A 17,128-nucleotide genomic window follows, 5' to 3' on the forward strand; every position below is an offset into this window, starting at 1 on the left:
TTTACAATAACTTTATTCACAGTTAATCACGTTATAATCGGAAGCTCAGAAATGACTACCCACAGTACACGTGACGTCCGCCCCTGCACTTATCCCAGCAGCCAGACGACACTTATAACAATCCTTCATTAACTTAATTCATAGCTGTGTAAGGCAGAAATGAAAGCTCAACAAATACTAGCCATATAATACCCGACGGCTATTCTTCCGCCACCTCCCGCCATTGCACTTACCTTCCTGTGCACCTCGCCCACCATCCCTGTCCACCAACCGTTCTCTTGCAACGATCCCCACTGGTCATCGTCAGGCAGTTTGAGGAAGTACCTGCACCAGTGAAAACACTAACAGACACACCACAGATAAAACACACTGCAAGTAAATACCACTAAAAGGAAATAAAGAAAGGCACAATATACCCAAGCCTTCTCTTTGAAATGGCAAAGCGATATCAAGACGGATACCATTGGAGAAAGGAATCCAAAGCTCAAATATACGCGGAAAGTGCATTCCCAGCCACACCTGTGCTGGGGAAGGGAATTCTCATCACCCACTCACGAGAAGTTGAAGGTCGCGGCGAAGCTGTCGAGAACGTTCAGCAGGATACCCGTGGCCTTGGCGATGGTCCTGCCCTTCTTCACCAGGGACACGTAGGGCGGCCGCTGGGGAAGGGGTAGAGATCCTTACTGGCAGTGCAGAAATTCTCAGGAAGCTCACTAGGAGACAGCACAGGTAAAAAATAAATAAATAAATAAATAAATAAATAAATAAAAATAAGTAAATAAAATAAATAAAAAAGATAAATAAAAAATAAGGATTTACATTCTTTGGAGAGACGTAGGATAAGAGGGGATTTGATAGACGTCTTTAGGTGATGTAGGGGATATAACAAAGCAAAATCCTCAGGGACAGTAATCAGGATAGGATAATAAATAACGGGTTCAAGATTGGCACAGTTATATTTAAAAGAAGAGATAGGAAAGACTTGGTTCTTAAACAGAGTGGTAGATGAATGAAATAGACTCAGTAATCAGTGTTAGTGCCGAGTCATTTGGGAGCTTTAAAAGAAGATACAAATTTATGGATGATGATGATAGTTGGAAATAAGTGGGTATGTTTTATGGAGGGACTACCACATGTAGGCCTGATGGCTTCTTGCAGCTTCCCTTATTTTCTTATATTCTTATGTAAAGTGGAATTAAAACAACTACAGTAAAATCAATCTCATCCGGCATTCGAGTATCCGGCAGCTTCAAGTATCCGGCACATTTTTCCCCGAGCCTTAAAATCAATAAAAAATCAATGTGTACTCATAAAATCGATTAAAATTCCCGCGCGAGGCATACTTTGTCTCCTCGCCACCAGAGCGCACTGCTTCGCGCCACCCGCGGTCCACTGCACTGTGTTTACTCAGTGACTCAGTCCCGCGTGTGCACTGTTTATCGCCTGACGCCTTCATCATGGCCAAAGTTGTAGAAAAGAGGAAGCGTGTTGTGCTTACACTTAAGCAGCTGATAAGATCAGCTGATCTTTGTTATGGTAAGATGCGTGAGTGTAGGGTGGTGATTGTGGATATAATTTCACTTTTATTCAAGTATCCGGCAACTTCTGGTATCCGGCATGTCGGCGGTCCCGTTGATGCCGGATAAGAGGGATTTTACTGTATATGCTCAAGACAGCCAATTCTGGAGTCGGTGAAGAAGGCGAGAGCTCCGAAATAAATAAAAAGTAATAGAAAACTACTTGCCTACACTCTGAAAACTTCTACGTGCTATTGGAACACACTAACCTGGTAAAGCCTCAGTGATGGAAATGTAAAACTGTGTGTGTGTGTGTGTGTGTGTGTGTGTGTGTGTGTGTGTGTGTCAAACTTCTTTTTACCTGAGGATTAATACTTTTCCATGCTGTCAAAATAGTTCACCAGTTTTCCGTTTTTTCTTTTCTTTTTCATGCTTTTCTTACACCAGTTTATAGTTTTTCCAGCAGTACTTTACACAACTTACGTGCTTCATGGAGACCGTCATTACAGTTCCGCTCAGCACATCAAGCGCCCTCGATTTAAGCCTCTGGTTGTAAAACTTCGGGTCTTCCTCCTCCTCCTCCTTCAACTCGACCAAGACCTGACGCTTCATCCTCTTTTGAAGCCACGACGTCCTGTTCCTGAGAGAGAGAGAGAGAGAGAGAGCGTAGTACTGTTACTGGTTTGTGAATATCATAGCAACGTTACATTTCTTTATATATCTAATACTCTAAGTTCTTAATACAATACATAAGTCGGTAAAAATATTCCTAATGAGTCAGTCAATGTATTAAATAATGAAAAATCAATAAAAAGAGGAATTTCCGTTATTACCAATATGAAAGAATAATCATGTCAATAATGAGTATTTTTAGATACAGTCATTTATAGTGTGTGTGTGTGTGTGTGTGTGTGTCAAGGTAATCATGCATCCAGTATCGCCAATCGGGGGACGAGAATCTTGCGTCAGTCAGTCGGTCAGTTACCCATCAGGCAATCGCTCCGTGTTGGCAACAGTTGCACCCTGACGGAATGTTGATTAAACTGACCCCCCCCCCCCCATCCGCTACGACACACACACACACACACACACACACACACACACACACACACACACACACACACACACACACACACATACGAGAGAGAGAGAGAGAGAGAGAGAGAGAGAGAGAGAGAGAGAGAGAGAGAGAGAGAGAGAGAGAGAGAGAGAGAGAGAGAGAGAGAGAGAGAGAGAGAGAGACTCGTAAATACAATGTAACACGCCTCATCTCACCACGTTCCTCTCCTCCCGAATGTTTAATCAATAAGAAAGGAGAGAGAGAGAGACAAAAACTCAGCTTAAGCATTCAGCTTGAGGGGCGCGGGAATCCGTGTGTATATCATATGTTTTTACTTACCCTGAGGTACTGCTGGGGATAAACCAAGGACGGGGGAGAAGTCTGGGAACCGAGGAGGAGGAAGAGGAGGACGGGGAGGATGAGGATGAAGGCGAGGGTAAGGAAGAGGGTATTGGCAGCAGATCGATCCTGTATCTCCTCGTCCTTATTGGTTCCTTCCCCTCGGCGACTGCTTTCACCCACAGCCTGATGACGGAAGTGTCCAGCCTCGCCTCTTTGTGTCCCCCAGCACACACAGGAAAGCCTCCCTGCTCTAGTTTCTGCAGGGGAGAGGAGGGAGTGAAAGGTGTGTATCAAAGGCCCTGTGCTTGGCGGCATTGGCAAGGACAACAGAGGGAGACAGGTAAGGTGACAATGAAATGCCTCCCTCGTGTTCTGTGCTCGCTCGCGGCGTCACAGTGAGCCTCGGCATCATCTGCCGACGAGAACATGAATGCGTTGTGTCTCTGACCTTGATAGGAGGACGGTCCGCTGATGCCGGGGCGGCGGGAACCCCGCGACACCTCTCCCCGAGCAGCTGTAGGCTCAGGATGGGCACCTCATCAGCCAGGCGCGGGACGTAGGCGTCGGTGCAGCATCCAATCACAACCACCACGCCCGCCACGGCGCCGCCGCCCGCCGCTGCGAGGGACAGCGCCTCTGCTGGTGAGCGGGGATTAAATTTAATGCTTGGCTGCAGGGACCAGGGAAAGAATGCCTTTGTTAATCACTTAGAAAAAGTAATACGTATTCTCTTAAATTCCCGAGCTGTCTCCTGCATGAGAGCTTGGCGCAGGGCATATCATTAAAAAGACAGACTCACCTCACTTGTGTGTGTGTGTGTTTAATCAAACTATTCTCTCTCTCTCTCTCTCTCTCTCTCTCTCTCTCTCTCTCTCTCTCTCTCTCTCTCTCTCTCCTCTCTCTCTCTCTCTCTCTCTCTCTCTCTGTATATATATATATATATATATATATATATATATATATATATATATATATATATATATATATATATATATATATATATATATATATATATATATATAAAAACACACACGCATACATTTATATAAAAGGGATGAAGTACAGGTGTTGCGAGCCCGTGGCCCGCTGCCCCGCTTCCCGGCGCGGCGGTCTGCAATGCTCGTAACTGGCGAAAACTACACGTAACTCTCATCAGGTAATTAATTCATTCTTGACCTCTGGCTCACTCAACTTTCTTACTCGGGAAAGAAGCTCAACTTAGGAAAGAGCAAAGAAGATTGGAAGTATAGTTTTTACGAGGCTCAGATCCGCTGCTCGGAACAGGTGGGGGAGGGAAAACTTGGGTCGAAACACAGAAAACATTGCCTCTCTCTCGATCCCTCTGAAGCTGAGGAAATGTAGCTACGCTGAGCTAGGCTGGCGTAAGCTTTATTCATTTCAGGCTCGATTAAATTCTGATTAGGTACGGCTTTGCCAGGCCGATGTGCGGGGATGTAGGCAACGGTGAAGAATATTATACTTCCAACTGAAGCAAAGGTGAACGAAGAGCGACTATTGCCATGGCAAGTCTGGCTGTCTGAACTATACCAGCGTGTTCCGTGAGTTGAAACAGGAAATGGAAATGGGAAAGGTGGTGAATATTTACACTCGTCTATGTACGGCAAGGCGTGTGAGTGTGCGGGCAGGGTGCTCCTTGTGTATTCAGGTGGCAACCCACTTCCCTGAGCTGGCTGGTCGTTAAGGTCAAAGAGGTGGCCTTTTAGAGCACTGCCTTGCTGGAAGATTACCACTCCCTCGCTCCCCTTGTGATTACACTCCTTTTCTGTTCGGATTTAAGTCTCATACCTTCCCGTGTTGGAGGCCGTGCGCATATTAAACACTTATTTGTCTTCTACAGAGGTCAGAGTACGTGTGTTGGTGCGCACATCTTTCTTAATGGAAGGTGATGGCAGCAGCTGTTATTGTCTTTCCTTATGTATCCTTACCATGTGGATTTTTATTGAGTGAATGGCTTATGTTTCTGATTGCTTGATTGAAAACATCGCATGGCAGGGCGGAGAGCAAAGCAGACACCATGAATATAGGAACAAAAGAAAACGAGGACACTTGAGCTACACAAGGCATCTTCTACAAGGACATACGAAAATAAGACATCATGAATATAGGAGCAAAAGAAAACAAGGAGACTTAAAGGACACTTGACATACACAAGGCAACTCCTATGAAAACATACGAAAATAGGACGATAAACATACGACAATACGACAATAAGACGGAAATACATAACGAAATAAGACATCATGAATACAGGAACAAAATGAAGGGAGACATAGTAAAGGACCACATGACCAACATAAGGCATCTCCTACAAGGACATATAACAAGGCTTCTCACGCCCTACTACCTGAAGGAGGCGTCGGAGGGGAGTCCTGCAGAGTACCATTGAAAAATGTGATATTGAGGCACATTTCTTGATTCAGAGGGAAGAGAACGCTTTCCTGGAGGTCCTTTGCTGCTCTCGCCGCCAGGGGAGATCCTGCGTCCACCACAACTCCTACAGGATACAAAGAAACACACGTACGTACACATATACATATGTAATTCTTTACTTTTTGTGAGAGACAATTAGCAGGTCTTTTTTTATTTATTTATTTATTTATTTTTTTGTCTTTCTCCATTGTGCATACAAAAAAAGAGAAAGGAAAAATATATACATTCATAGATAGATAAATTGATAGATAGATAGAAATATACATACATATATTGACTGTCTGATTGATAGATAGGTAGACAGATAAATAGATACAGATATTCCATTGTCAACAAAAAAATATATGTGGAGAACAATATCATGATTATGAACTACATTTGCATTATTAGTCATCATGAGATAGGGCGTTTATACATAAAATAATTAACATATACGTATTAGTGATTATGCATTGACGGTTGATAATGCTGAATAACATGAATAAATTGTTTGACTTTGAAAACACATCTACCTCAGGCATTTGTACCTACACCTCTGTATCTATTTCCCTATCGACATCACCTTCTTTCCTACCTTTTTCCCTCTTTACCCTCCCTATACAGTCCTATACCTTCCTCTGCCCCTCCCTCTATCCTCCCCCCTCCTTACTTACGCAAACCTCCCCTCTTCCTTCCCTCCTTACGTCTGGCTCCCTCCTCCCCCTTTTTTCCCTCCCTCCACATGTCTACCTCCTTCTTTCCCTCTTTCCCTCCCTCCCTCCACCCTTCCTTCCCTCCCTCCCTCCCTCCCTCCCTCGCTCCCTATACATGGCTGCCTCCCTCCACCCCTCTCTACACATGCCTACCCCCCTCCATTCTCCATCCTACACATATCTACTTCCCTTCACCCCTCCTTCCTTCCCTCCCTCCCTCTCTACACATGTCTGCGCATCATCGAAGTAAAGCAATGGTAAATTTCTTCCGACTGGCCTCCCCTGCCGCCGCTTTTAACGATAATTACCGCTTAGATATGCAATTACCCAGGCTGAAATGGGCGTCATAATGGAGGTTTCGCCTCGTTCTGATTACGGCTGGATATCAGTGTGCCATTTCCAGCGGTACGTTTTCCAGGATGATGCTGACACCCTTGAAATTCTATAGGCAAAAATTTAAATGCGTCAACATATAGAAAAAAAGTAATCATGAAAACTTAACCCAACAATCTAATCCACCCTAAGCTAACCGAACCTAACCTAACCTGACCTAACCTAACCTAACCTAAGCTAACCGAACCTAACCTAACCTACACTAACCTAACCTAACCTAAGCTAACCGAACCTAACCTAACCTAACCTAAGCTAACCGAACCTAACCTAACCTAACCTAACCTAACCTAACCTAACCTAAGCTAACCGAACCTAACCTAACCTAACCTAACCTAACCTAACCTAAGCTAACCGAACCTAACCTAACCTAACCTAACCTAACCGAACCTAACCTAACCTAACCTAACCCACCCTAAGCTAACCTAACCTAACCTGACCTGACCTAATCTAACCGAACCTAACCTGACCTGACCTGACCTAACCTAACCTAACCTAACCTAACCTAATCTAACCTAACCTAACCTAACCTAACCTAATCTAATCTAACCTAACCTAACCTAACCTAACCCACCCTAAGCTAACCTGACCTGACAATCTAACGTAACATAACCTAACCTAACCTGACCTGACCTAACGTAACCTAATCTAACCTAACCTAACCTAACCTAACCTAATCAAAACATAACTTAGCACGAACAAAAATTCAAATGTCGTGAACAGATAAAGAAAATAATAAAAAAAACTAACCTTACTTAACCTAAACTAACCTATTTTAACCTAACCTAACACGAACAAGAATTCATATGGGTGAAAGGATTAAAAAAAGAATAAAAAAAAAAAAGAAAAAAAAAAACCGAAATAATAATAAGAACAGTTCCGCCGCCGACCCGTTAATAACGTCCTCGGGCAGCTGAGTATTTAAAATTCAAATATTTCTAACGATTTAAACAGTCACGTGTGAAATGACGGCTTGTCAGACTTACGAGTACTTTGGCGATATGGGTGAAGACAGGTGGGGATGAAATGACATGACGGGAGCAGGAGAGAGAGAGAGAGAGAGAGAGAGAGAGAGAGAGAGAGAGAGAGAGAGAGAGAGAGAGAGAAGAGAGAGAGAGAGAGAGAGAGAGAGAGAGAGAGAGAGAGAGAGAGAGAGAGAGTAATGGGAAAGGAAAGAGAGAAAAAAAAACATAAAAGGAACACTGAGGAAGAGGTGAAAGGTGTTTAGAATGAGATAAAGAAAGCAACAATAAAACCACGAAAGAAAGGGAAAAAGGACATAGGAAGGGAAATCATAAGAGAAAGAGAGACATAGGGGACATAATGGGAAAGAGAGAAAAGCAAAAGAATGAAGGAATATTGAAGCAGTGAATAAATGAATGAGAGAGAAAAGTAGTAATAAGAAAAACCAAAAAAAGACACAGAGAAAACCATAGGAAAAGGAAACAAGGTAGAGACAGTTGGAGGAAGTGATAGGAAACGAGATGAGAGAGAGAGGGAGAGAGAGAGAGGAAACACTGAAGGAACATTGAAGAATTGGAGAAACACATTCAGAATAAGACAAAGAAGACTAATCATAAGAACCCAACGAAAAACAAGGACGATAAGAAGAGAAAGTAAGGAAAATGCAAAGCGAAGATGCTGGGATATCGAGACACTGAAAGACGACAGTAAGAAAGAGACAAAGGACGTAGGCAGTGAGAGACAGAGGCAAATGACCGTAAGAAGGGGAAGGTAAGGGAAGGAGAGTGATGAGAAAGGGGACAAAGAGGGAAGACAGCAATTGGACAGTGTTGGACTAAGGAATCCAGATGAAAGGGAGAGAAAGGAGGGGAGATTAAAGTAAGAGGAGCAGTGAGAGGTGAGAGTGAGCTGAGGAGTGATCAGTAAGAGTGAAGTACGAGTGAGGTTTTGGGGAGAGTGAGGAGTGACCGAGGTAAAGATGAACAGGGATATTTTCCAGGGTTCTTATTCCCCAGGTAATGAGACAAATATTTCAGGTAATTGGGGGGAAGAATACGTGGAAAAATTGGCAGACTTCTATGAATTCTGAGGAGGGGAAAAATTACGAGTTATTTAAGTGGAGAAGGAAGCTGATAAATAAAAAGAAAAAATAGTGTTATCTTGATTAAGTGTGTGTGTGTGTGTGTGTGTGTGTGTGTGTGTGTGTGTGTGTGTGTGTGTGTGCTGTGTGTGTGTGTGTGTGTGTGTGTGTGTGTGTGTGTGTGTGAGAGCGAGTGTGTGTACGTGACGACCTCCTTCATCATCTCCTCCTCCTCCTCCTCCTCCTCCTCCTCCTCCTCCTCCTCCTCCTCCTCCTCCTCCTTCTCCTTCTCCCTCTTCCTCCTCCTCCTCGTCCTCCTTTGTCTTTGTACTATACATTAGCGCAGTAGACCACAAACAGCATCGTAGGGGCCAGCAGGTCTGCTGCTGTTTGTTCTTTCTTTGTGGTCTTCTTCCTCTTTCTCCTCCTCTTCCTCCTCCTATTTTCTTAGAAGAACATATAAGAAAAGGATACTGCAAGAAGCTAATTGACCTATACAAGCCAGTAACACCTTTCCTCATTCCTTCCTTCCTTCCTCCTCCTCCTCCTCCTCCTTTTCGTCTTTGCTGTTGTCTTTTACCGTACAGGAACGTAGGGGTCAGTGCTCCTCCTTCTCCTCCTCCTCCTCCTCCTCCTATTCTTCCTCCTCCTACGTGGCGTGGCAGGACACAAAGTTAGGGCCACAGGAGGCGCCCATCAGCTTTGCGTGTCGCTTTCAAGTCCCCCTAAGACCATTACTGCGAATCAAGATAATCTACACCAGGGTCCTCTCCTTCTGCCTTCCCCCGTGACCGCCTCTGCTTTCCCTCACGCTCTCTCACGCTGCCCCTCGCTTCGCCTCCCGCCATAATTGAATCCCAAAACCAGCACCACAGACACATAAGTTCAGCGTATCCTTGGCAACACGTGTTTGTGGTTCTGGGGAGCACTTCAGGGCATGTGTTCCGTGTGTGTGTGTGTGTGTGTGTGTGTGTGTGTGTGTGTGTGTGTGTGTGTGTGTGTGTGTGTGTGTGTGTGTGTGTGTGTGTGTGTGTGTGTGTGTGTGTGTGTGTGTGTGTGTGTGTGTGTGTAGTGCTGCTGTGTTTAGTAATGCAGAAAAAAAAACGTAAATTTCTCTCTCTCTCTCTCTCTCTCTCTCTCTCTCTCTCTCCTCTCTCTCTCTCTCTCCTCTCTCTCTCCTCTCTCTCTCTCTCTCTCTCCACTAGCCCCTTCAAAACCCTCAAAACACTCAAACATCCAGAAAAACACAAAAAAACACACACCACATTGTACATATCTTCGTATCATTAAAACTCACCCACGAAAATCACACGAGGTATTTTCTCTTGGGCAACATTTTCATAAAGCGCCTCATACATGCAAGAGAGACGCACTAATGCATGCAAGTGATACGGTAAAAGCATATACCAGCCATTTTCCGCGCCTGGTGACCCCGCAGCAGGCACGCACGGAGCCCAGCGAGCGAGGGGAGGGCGACAAATCACTTGAAGTAGGGACAAGGATGGCGAGTGCGGTAAGGATGGTAGGATGGCGGTGCTGGTGGTGGTGAAACTGAGACTGGGAAGGTAAAGGAAGGGAATGAAGGGAAAGACAGGTGAGAGAAGACTAGAGTGATTGGAAGGACTTAGGAAAGGAATAGTTAGAGAGGAGGGAATGAAAACAATTCGATACGACAAAGGAATACAAAGGAATACAAAGGAATACAAAAGGAAAGTCAAGTAGCAACAGAGATTTATGTCCTTGCAATGTTGTTTGGTAACTACTTCTAACCAGATACAGGATGGAGAGAGGAGAGAGAGAGGAGAGAGAGAAGAGAGAGAGATGAGAGAGAGAGAGAGAGAGAGAGAGAGAGAGAGAGAGAGAGAGAGAGAGAGAGAGAGAGACAAAATTGCGTCGCTCTCTCTCTCTCTCTCTCTCTCTCTCTCTCTCTCTCTCTCTCCTCTCTCTCTCTCTCTCTCTCTCTCTCTCTCAAAACAGATAAGAATGGAAGCTACAAGCATTTATCAAAACAATTTTCCTCCCAAGTCTTCAGAGGATTTCCAATAAACACAACAAGTCCTCACAACAACACTTCGGACGCCTTCTAAGTCTCAGTAACCCGACACACCTCATATCTACGTTCTATCATCGGGAATCACTTGACCTGCACTACTAAGGACGCTCGTCACTTCAGCAGTTACGTACGAATCTACTGACATAACTTCAGTCACTAAGATTTTAATTACTCAGTCATTTCTTTCCTGTTTGTAGTGTCTTTGAATTTTACACTCCTAAACTCAAGTCGCTTCTTATAAGAGTGATAAAAACTGTAGTATATTAAGGGATTAACTCGTACATATTGGGTGAGAGGGAAAAAAATGGAAATATTACCAGAATATACATGAAATCTGTATTCTATGCTCGATACTTACGCCACACCTACTAAGAAAGATGAAAGAAAACGTGGCATCTTTAAGGATTAGTTTGCAAATCCTGAGTGAGAGGGAAAGATGGAAATATGATCTAAATATACATAAAATTCGTAGTATAAATTTACACAACTAGTAAGAGTGATAGAAAACCAAAGCAGCTTAATGACTAACTCTCAAAGACTGGGAGGCGAAGAAGGAAACATTACTAAATACACAAGAAAACTCAAAGTAAACCCAGGTATGAATTAGTGTCAATAGCAAGCCACCTACCGATGACTGTTCTGCCGGAGACGCTGACGGCGCAGAGAACCAGACATACCGCCGACAGGAGCGAGAACCAGGGAGGGAGAACCATCACTGCTGCCTGTAACTTTCACATCTATCAGAAAGAAAAGGAGCAGAAAAAAATATTCAGCTATATGTAAGGGAATTAAAGATAAGTATAATGGAAGAAAGAGAATGGGGAAATAGTAGGAAGGAAGACACGACACAGCAGAAAAGAGCGAATCATTTGAAACATTACGCTGAAGATAAGCAAACTTTACATAACACAGGAAAGAAAAGAAAAAAATCAACGAATAAAAACCAAAGAACAAAAATCAAACAGTAACAGAAAGAAGAAAACAAAAGAGAATACAAAGAGGAATTAACACGAGGTAACAGAGACAGGAATAATCAATCAAAGCAAGAAGCAGAAGTAGAAGTAGAAGTAACAGAACACAAACAGTACCCAAGACAGTATCGCGGACCTCGCCTGAAGGTGGAATGACTACAGTTCACGTGAGCCTGCCTCATATAACAGGAGGAGAAGGAGGAGGAGGAGGAGGAATAAAAAAAAATGACGATGAGGAGAAGGAAGAATGACTGATGAAATAAATAAGTAAGAAACGACATTTTTTTTTTTCTTTCTTTCGTAATCATCTGTCTCATGAAAACGTGTTATTCTTGTGTGCTGCGGGTTGCTGGGACTTGCAGTATTCACGAACCGCTGGGCATGACAAGATGAGGTCGGGAACTGAACCAGCTGATAATAAAAAAACACCTACCTACTCCCACCTGCTCCTTCTACTTGCTTCTACCTATTCCTACAAGCTCCTCCTACTTACCCCTCTTACCTACTTCACTACTCGTTCTACCTACCTATTTCTACCTCGCTCCACTTACCTACTTCTTCCACTTCCACCCACCTACTTTTTCCACTTCCACCTACCTATTTTCTTGTACCTGTTCCTCCACCTGTTCGTTCCACTACCTGCTTCTCCCACCCACTCCATCTATCTATTCCATCCATCTCCTCCACTCACTTCTTGATTCATGAACTAACATAATTAAAGCAGAATTACAAAGAGGTAATGTCCTCCTAAGCATACTCAAATGACAGGTGTGTTTAATAATTGATGTAAGAGCCATACCTGTAAAGCTTCTACACACCTGGCTCATGTTTTGGTTATTCAAGAGGTGAAGGGGAAATTATTGTCCTTTGTATCTTTCCTTGTGGTGGTGGTGGTGGTGGTGGTGGTGGTAATGGTGGTGGTGATGAGAGTGATAAGGTTACATTAAGGACGTCAATAACTCAAAGTTCAAAAGAATATTTCAGCTAGGTGTATTTATGTGTGAAGTTATTAATGTCCCTCTCTCTCTCTCTCTCTCTCTCTCTCTCTCTCTCTAGTAATGACTTACTTAAAATGAAAGACAGTTAGACAAAGAAAATATTAAAAAAATAGAAGAAATAACACTGGCGGTCAGAGAGAGAGAGAGAGAGAGAGAGAGAGAGAGAGAGAGAGAGAGAGAGAGAGAGAGAGAGAGAGAGAGAGAGAGAGAGAGAGACTCAGGTGCTTCAACGACAATAGGAACACTAAAGTTGTCTTAATAGCCGGGTACACAACCCTGTCCCTTGCAGGAGGAGGACGAGAAGGAGGAGGAGGAGGAGGAGGAGGAGGAGGAGGAGGAGGAGGAGGAGGAGGAGGAGGAGGAGGAGGAGGAGGAGGACGTGGTGGTGGTGGTGGTAAAGGAAATGGTGGTGAAAGAGGAGGGGGAAAAGAGAAGAGAGGAGAGGAGGGGAGGAAAGAGAAGGAGGTGATGCAACTGGCGGTGAAAGAGAAGAAAGGAGAGGGAAGGGAAAGGAGGAGGAGGAGAAGTATAGGTGTTGGTGGTGGAAGAATGGTAAGAGGACGAACGGAAAAGAGAAAATATGAGAGAATGAGGAGGAGGAGGAGGAGGAGGAGGAGGAGGAGGAGGAGCAGGTACCCGACACTCTTCTTTCATGTTTACATTACCCCACATTCTCTTCCTCTTCTCTTCCTTCTTTATCTCCATTCCCTATTCCTTCCTTACCTGTTATCCTATTCTGTAACCCACTCTCTCTCTCTCTCTCTCTCTCTCTCTCTCTCTCTCTCTCTCTCTCTCTCTCTCTCTCTCTCTGATTCTTGTACTCAACTAAAATAAACAAAAGGGAAACTTAAATACAAATATAAACTTCATGAACATTTTCGGGGCATTTTTGGGTTCAGAAGTTCGGTGAAAGCTCATTTTTCTTCCTACCCGCAGAGAGAGAGAGAGAGAGAGAGAGAGAGAGAGAGAGAGAGAGAGAGAGAGAGAGAGAGAAGCTATTTCCACATCTATTCTTTTTTCACTTGCTTTTTTTTTGTGTCTTTCTATCATTCAATTTTAGTCTTCCTGTTATATTCCTCTTAATTTTCACACGTATTATCTTTTCATTAGCTATTCTCTATATTTTTTTTTTCATTTTCGTGTCTTTCGTTCTCCTTTCCTTCCCTTTTTCTCTTCTTTTATTCCTCTTCTCAATTATCCTTCTTTTTATTTTATTTCTTCTTTTCCCTGCTCCCTTTCCTTTCTCCTCTCAATTCTGTTTTTTTTTTCCTTTCCTTCTCTTCCTCTTCTCATTTCCTCACCTTTTCTTTCTTTTCTTCTCTTCCTCGCTTTCTTTCATAACTCCTCTTACTTTCCCTCTTTTATTCTTTTCATTCTCTTCTGCGCTTCCTTTCCTCCTCTCACTTCGCCTCCTCCTTTCCTTTCCTTCTCTTCTCCACTTCATTCCCTTTCTCCTTCTTTATTTCCTTCCCTCTCCTCTTCCTTTCCTTCCTCCTCTCAATAAAGAAGGACTCATCAGCCGCTAATCACCTACCTGTTAATTAACTCTCTAATCATTCAGGTTCCTCGTCCCAAGTAATTATTTCCCATTAATAAAAGTTCAAAGTTTCCCCACACGCACTCTCAGAAAAGAATTATTATCGTATTTCTCTCTCTCTCTCTCTCTCTCTCTCTCTCTCTCTCTCTCTCTCTCTCTCTCTCTCTCTCTCTCTCTCTCTCTCCCCAACAGCCTAGTTTTATAGGCAGTTTTCAATGTATTTTTATCAGCAATATTCTATTCCTTGCCAAGCTTTTGACTACAATCTTAATTAAATTGCTGGTGATAATAGTCTTTTGAAGTTTTAATAACCAGAATTATTATTATCGATGCATCTCTCTCTCTCTCTCTCTCTCTCTCTCTCTCTCTCTCTCTCTCTCTCTCTCTCTCTCTCTCTCTCATATTCCTGAGAGTCCCTGAATATTCAAAATTCCTGAAATGTATGAAATCTGATAAAACTTGGAGAGAATTTCCTCACCAAGGCACGTCAGGCGTTCCAGAGAGAGAGAGAGAGAGAGAGAGAGAGAGAGAGAGAGAGAGAGAGAGAGAGAGAGAGAGAGAGAGAGAGAGAGAGAGAGAGAGAGTGGGGGAAATAAATGATTAATGAAGGAAATAGAATTGAAGTGGAGACAAAATGAAAGGAGATGAGACAACGGAGAGAGAGAGAGAGAGAGAGAGAGAGAGAGAGAGAGAGAGAGAGAGAGAGAGAGAGAGAGAGAGAGAGAGAGATCACAGCAAAATCTTAAATCACAAATACCAATAAGAAAACAACAAAAGAAAACGAGTAACCAGTTCCTTCCTTTTCCCGTTTTCTTTCGCGTAGGTACTCGTGACGAGGGGAAACTAAATTAGAATAAAGGAAGCTACAGGGACGAGTATTCCTATAAAACACCACAGGAAAATAATCTTATGGAATAACATCCCCGTAGACTTCAAGCAAAAAAAAAAAAAAAATACGAAACAGGAAGAAGACGAACGGAGAAGGAAAATGGAAAGCAGGAATTAATGGGAAGGGGAAACTATGATAAATGTATGAATAAGTGAGAAACTGCTGGAGGAGAAATTAAAATGTGGAGGAAGAAGAGGAAGAGGAAGGAAGGAGGAGTAGGAAAATTAATAAAGCAGGGAATAAGCGTGGACGAGGAAGAGGAGGGTGCAGGAAACTCTTTAAAAGTGATATATTAAAGGGAAAATGGAAAAAGAAGAAGGGGAAAAAAAGCACTGAGTCAGGGAAAGAGAATTGAAGTCTTTTACTCTTGGGAACAGAGATGTGTGTGTGTGTGTGTGTGTGTGTGTGTGTGTGTGTGTGTGTGTGTGTGTGTGTGTGTGTGTGTGTGTGTGTGTGTGTGTGTAAACTTAAGTGCGTGTCTGTCACTTAACTTAAACATTCCATTACAGGATGAAGAAGATGATGATGATAATAATGACGAAGAAGAAAGAAGAAGAAGAAGAAGAAGAAGAAGAAGAAGAAGAAGAAGAAGAAGAAGAAGAAGAAGAAGAAGAAGAAGAAGAAGAAGAAGAAGAAGAAACAATAATAACTACTCCTCTTCCTCCTCCTCCTCCTATTACAACAACAATAACAACAACAACAACAACAACAACAACTACTACTACTACTACTACTACTACTACTACTACTACTACAACTAAGCCATTCACTCATTCACTCTTCACTCAATCATACTCATTGCCAACAAATCAAGAACATTCAGACTTTCACCACATCAACAACGGCTCATCACCATCATCATCATCATATTCACCTCACCACTCACTCATTCATAACCATTCATTATCCGGAAATCCAAACCTGTTTAATACAAGTCTAGTTTCTCTTCTCCTAAAACTCCTCTTACTTAACTCCCTTGACCTCTTTCTTTCTCTCTTTCTTTCTTCCTTTCTTCTTTTCTTTCTTTCTTTCTTTCTTTTTCTCTATTTTTCTTTCTTTCCCCCTCTCTCTCTTTCTTTTTATCTGTCTATACGTCTTTCTTCCTCTCTCTCTCTCTCTCTCTCTCTCTCTCTCTCTCTCTCTCTCTCTCTCTCTCTCTCTCTCTCTCTCTCTCTCTCTCTCTCTCTGTTCTCCTTCCTTTCTTTCTATCTTTCTTTCTTTCTTTCTTTAATTCCTTACCTACTTTTTATCGTGCTGAGGGATCCAGAGAGAGAGAGAGAGAGAGAGAGAGAGAGAGAGAGAGAGAGAGAGAGAGAGAGAGAGAGAGAGAGAGCAATAAGACTCTCCCAAAAATTATTATAACAGGAGAATTGGTCACGTGATTCAGGAAAGGACAAGAGGAGGCACTCAACCGCTTAGTAACGAGAGAGACGAATGAGGAAATAAAGAAGAAGAAGAGAGAAAAAAAAGAGCCAGGAAAGGAAAAAAAAATGGATATTAAGTAAAGACAAAAAAAGAAAAAAAGAAAAAAAAAGACTATTACATCATTTGCATACGATGATCTTTGCAGTTTGTCTTAAGTCAGAATGATGCGTTGCTTGTATGTGAGCAGTTAGTAGTAATAGTAGTTGTAGTAGTAGTAGTAGTAGTAGTAGTAGTAGTAGTAGTAGTAGTAGTAGTAAACAAGAGAAAAAAAAACAGCATCGGAAGGAAAAAGAACAAAAACAGAGATCTATGGTTTAGTAGTAGTAGTAGTAGTAGTAGTAGTAGTAGTAGTAGTAGTAGTAGTAAAGAGAAACAAAAGAAAACAACAACGAAAAGACAAGAACAATAACTAAGGTTTATGCAAGAGAGATGAAAGAAAAAAAAATACAGTCAAGATAATGAATAAGAACTGAGGAGGGAAAAAATGAGTGAAGTGGGAACGCACAGAGGAGATAAGGAGAAGAACAGCGACATTAATTAGAAGGAAGAGGAAGAAGAGGAAGGAGATGGAGAGAGGTGCAGAAGGCAAAGGAGGAAGAGGAGGAGGAGGAGAATGGAGGTGGGGGGAAGGGGGTAAGACAAGAGAGCAAAAGGTGAGAGAGAACAAAAAAGGAAACAGAATGAAGAAAGAAAATAACAAGTAAAAGACAGAGTTACAAAAAACGGGAGGAGGCGAGAATACGAATAGAATCACATGCG

The 17,128-nt window shown here is 42.7% G+C and overlaps 1 protein-coding gene across 7 annotated transcripts in view; it reads right to left on the reverse strand.

Annotated features, from left to right (window-relative positions):
- Window positions 1-17,128, reverse strand: part of LOC135090573 (probable glutamate receptor) — a 54,267-nt gene that overhangs the window by 4,756 nt on the left and 32,383 nt on the right. For 2 of the 7 annotated variants that reach the window (XM_063987446.1, XM_063987443.1), the window contains exons 3-9: window positions 11,178-11,286; window positions 5,285-5,434; window positions 3,368-3,558; window positions 2,917-3,176; window positions 2,001-2,157; window positions 556-659; window positions 234-324 (exon numbers count right to left, since the gene is read on the reverse strand). In XM_063987446.1, the coding sequence (XP_063843516.1) occupies window positions 234-324; window positions 556-659; window positions 2,001-2,157; window positions 2,917-3,176; window positions 3,368-3,558; window positions 5,285-5,434; window positions 11,178-11,262 (1,038 nt within the window). In that variant the 5' untranslated portion in view covers window positions 11,263-11,286. Of the gene's footprint in view, window positions 1-233; window positions 325-555; window positions 660-2,000; window positions 2,158-2,916; window positions 3,177-3,367; window positions 3,559-5,284; window positions 5,435-11,177; window positions 11,287-11,637; window positions 11,660-17,128 lie in introns of those variants that run through there. The other 5 variants (XM_063987444.1, XM_063987445.1, XM_063987448.1 and 2 more) reach the window with 5 other exon arrangements.

Source organism: Scylla paramamosain, chromosome 35 (assembly GCF_035594125.1).
Source record: "Scylla paramamosain isolate STU-SP2022 chromosome 35, ASM3559412v1, whole genome shotgun sequence".
NCBI lineage: Eukaryota > Metazoa > Arthropoda > Malacostraca > Decapoda > Portunidae > Scylla > Scylla paramamosain.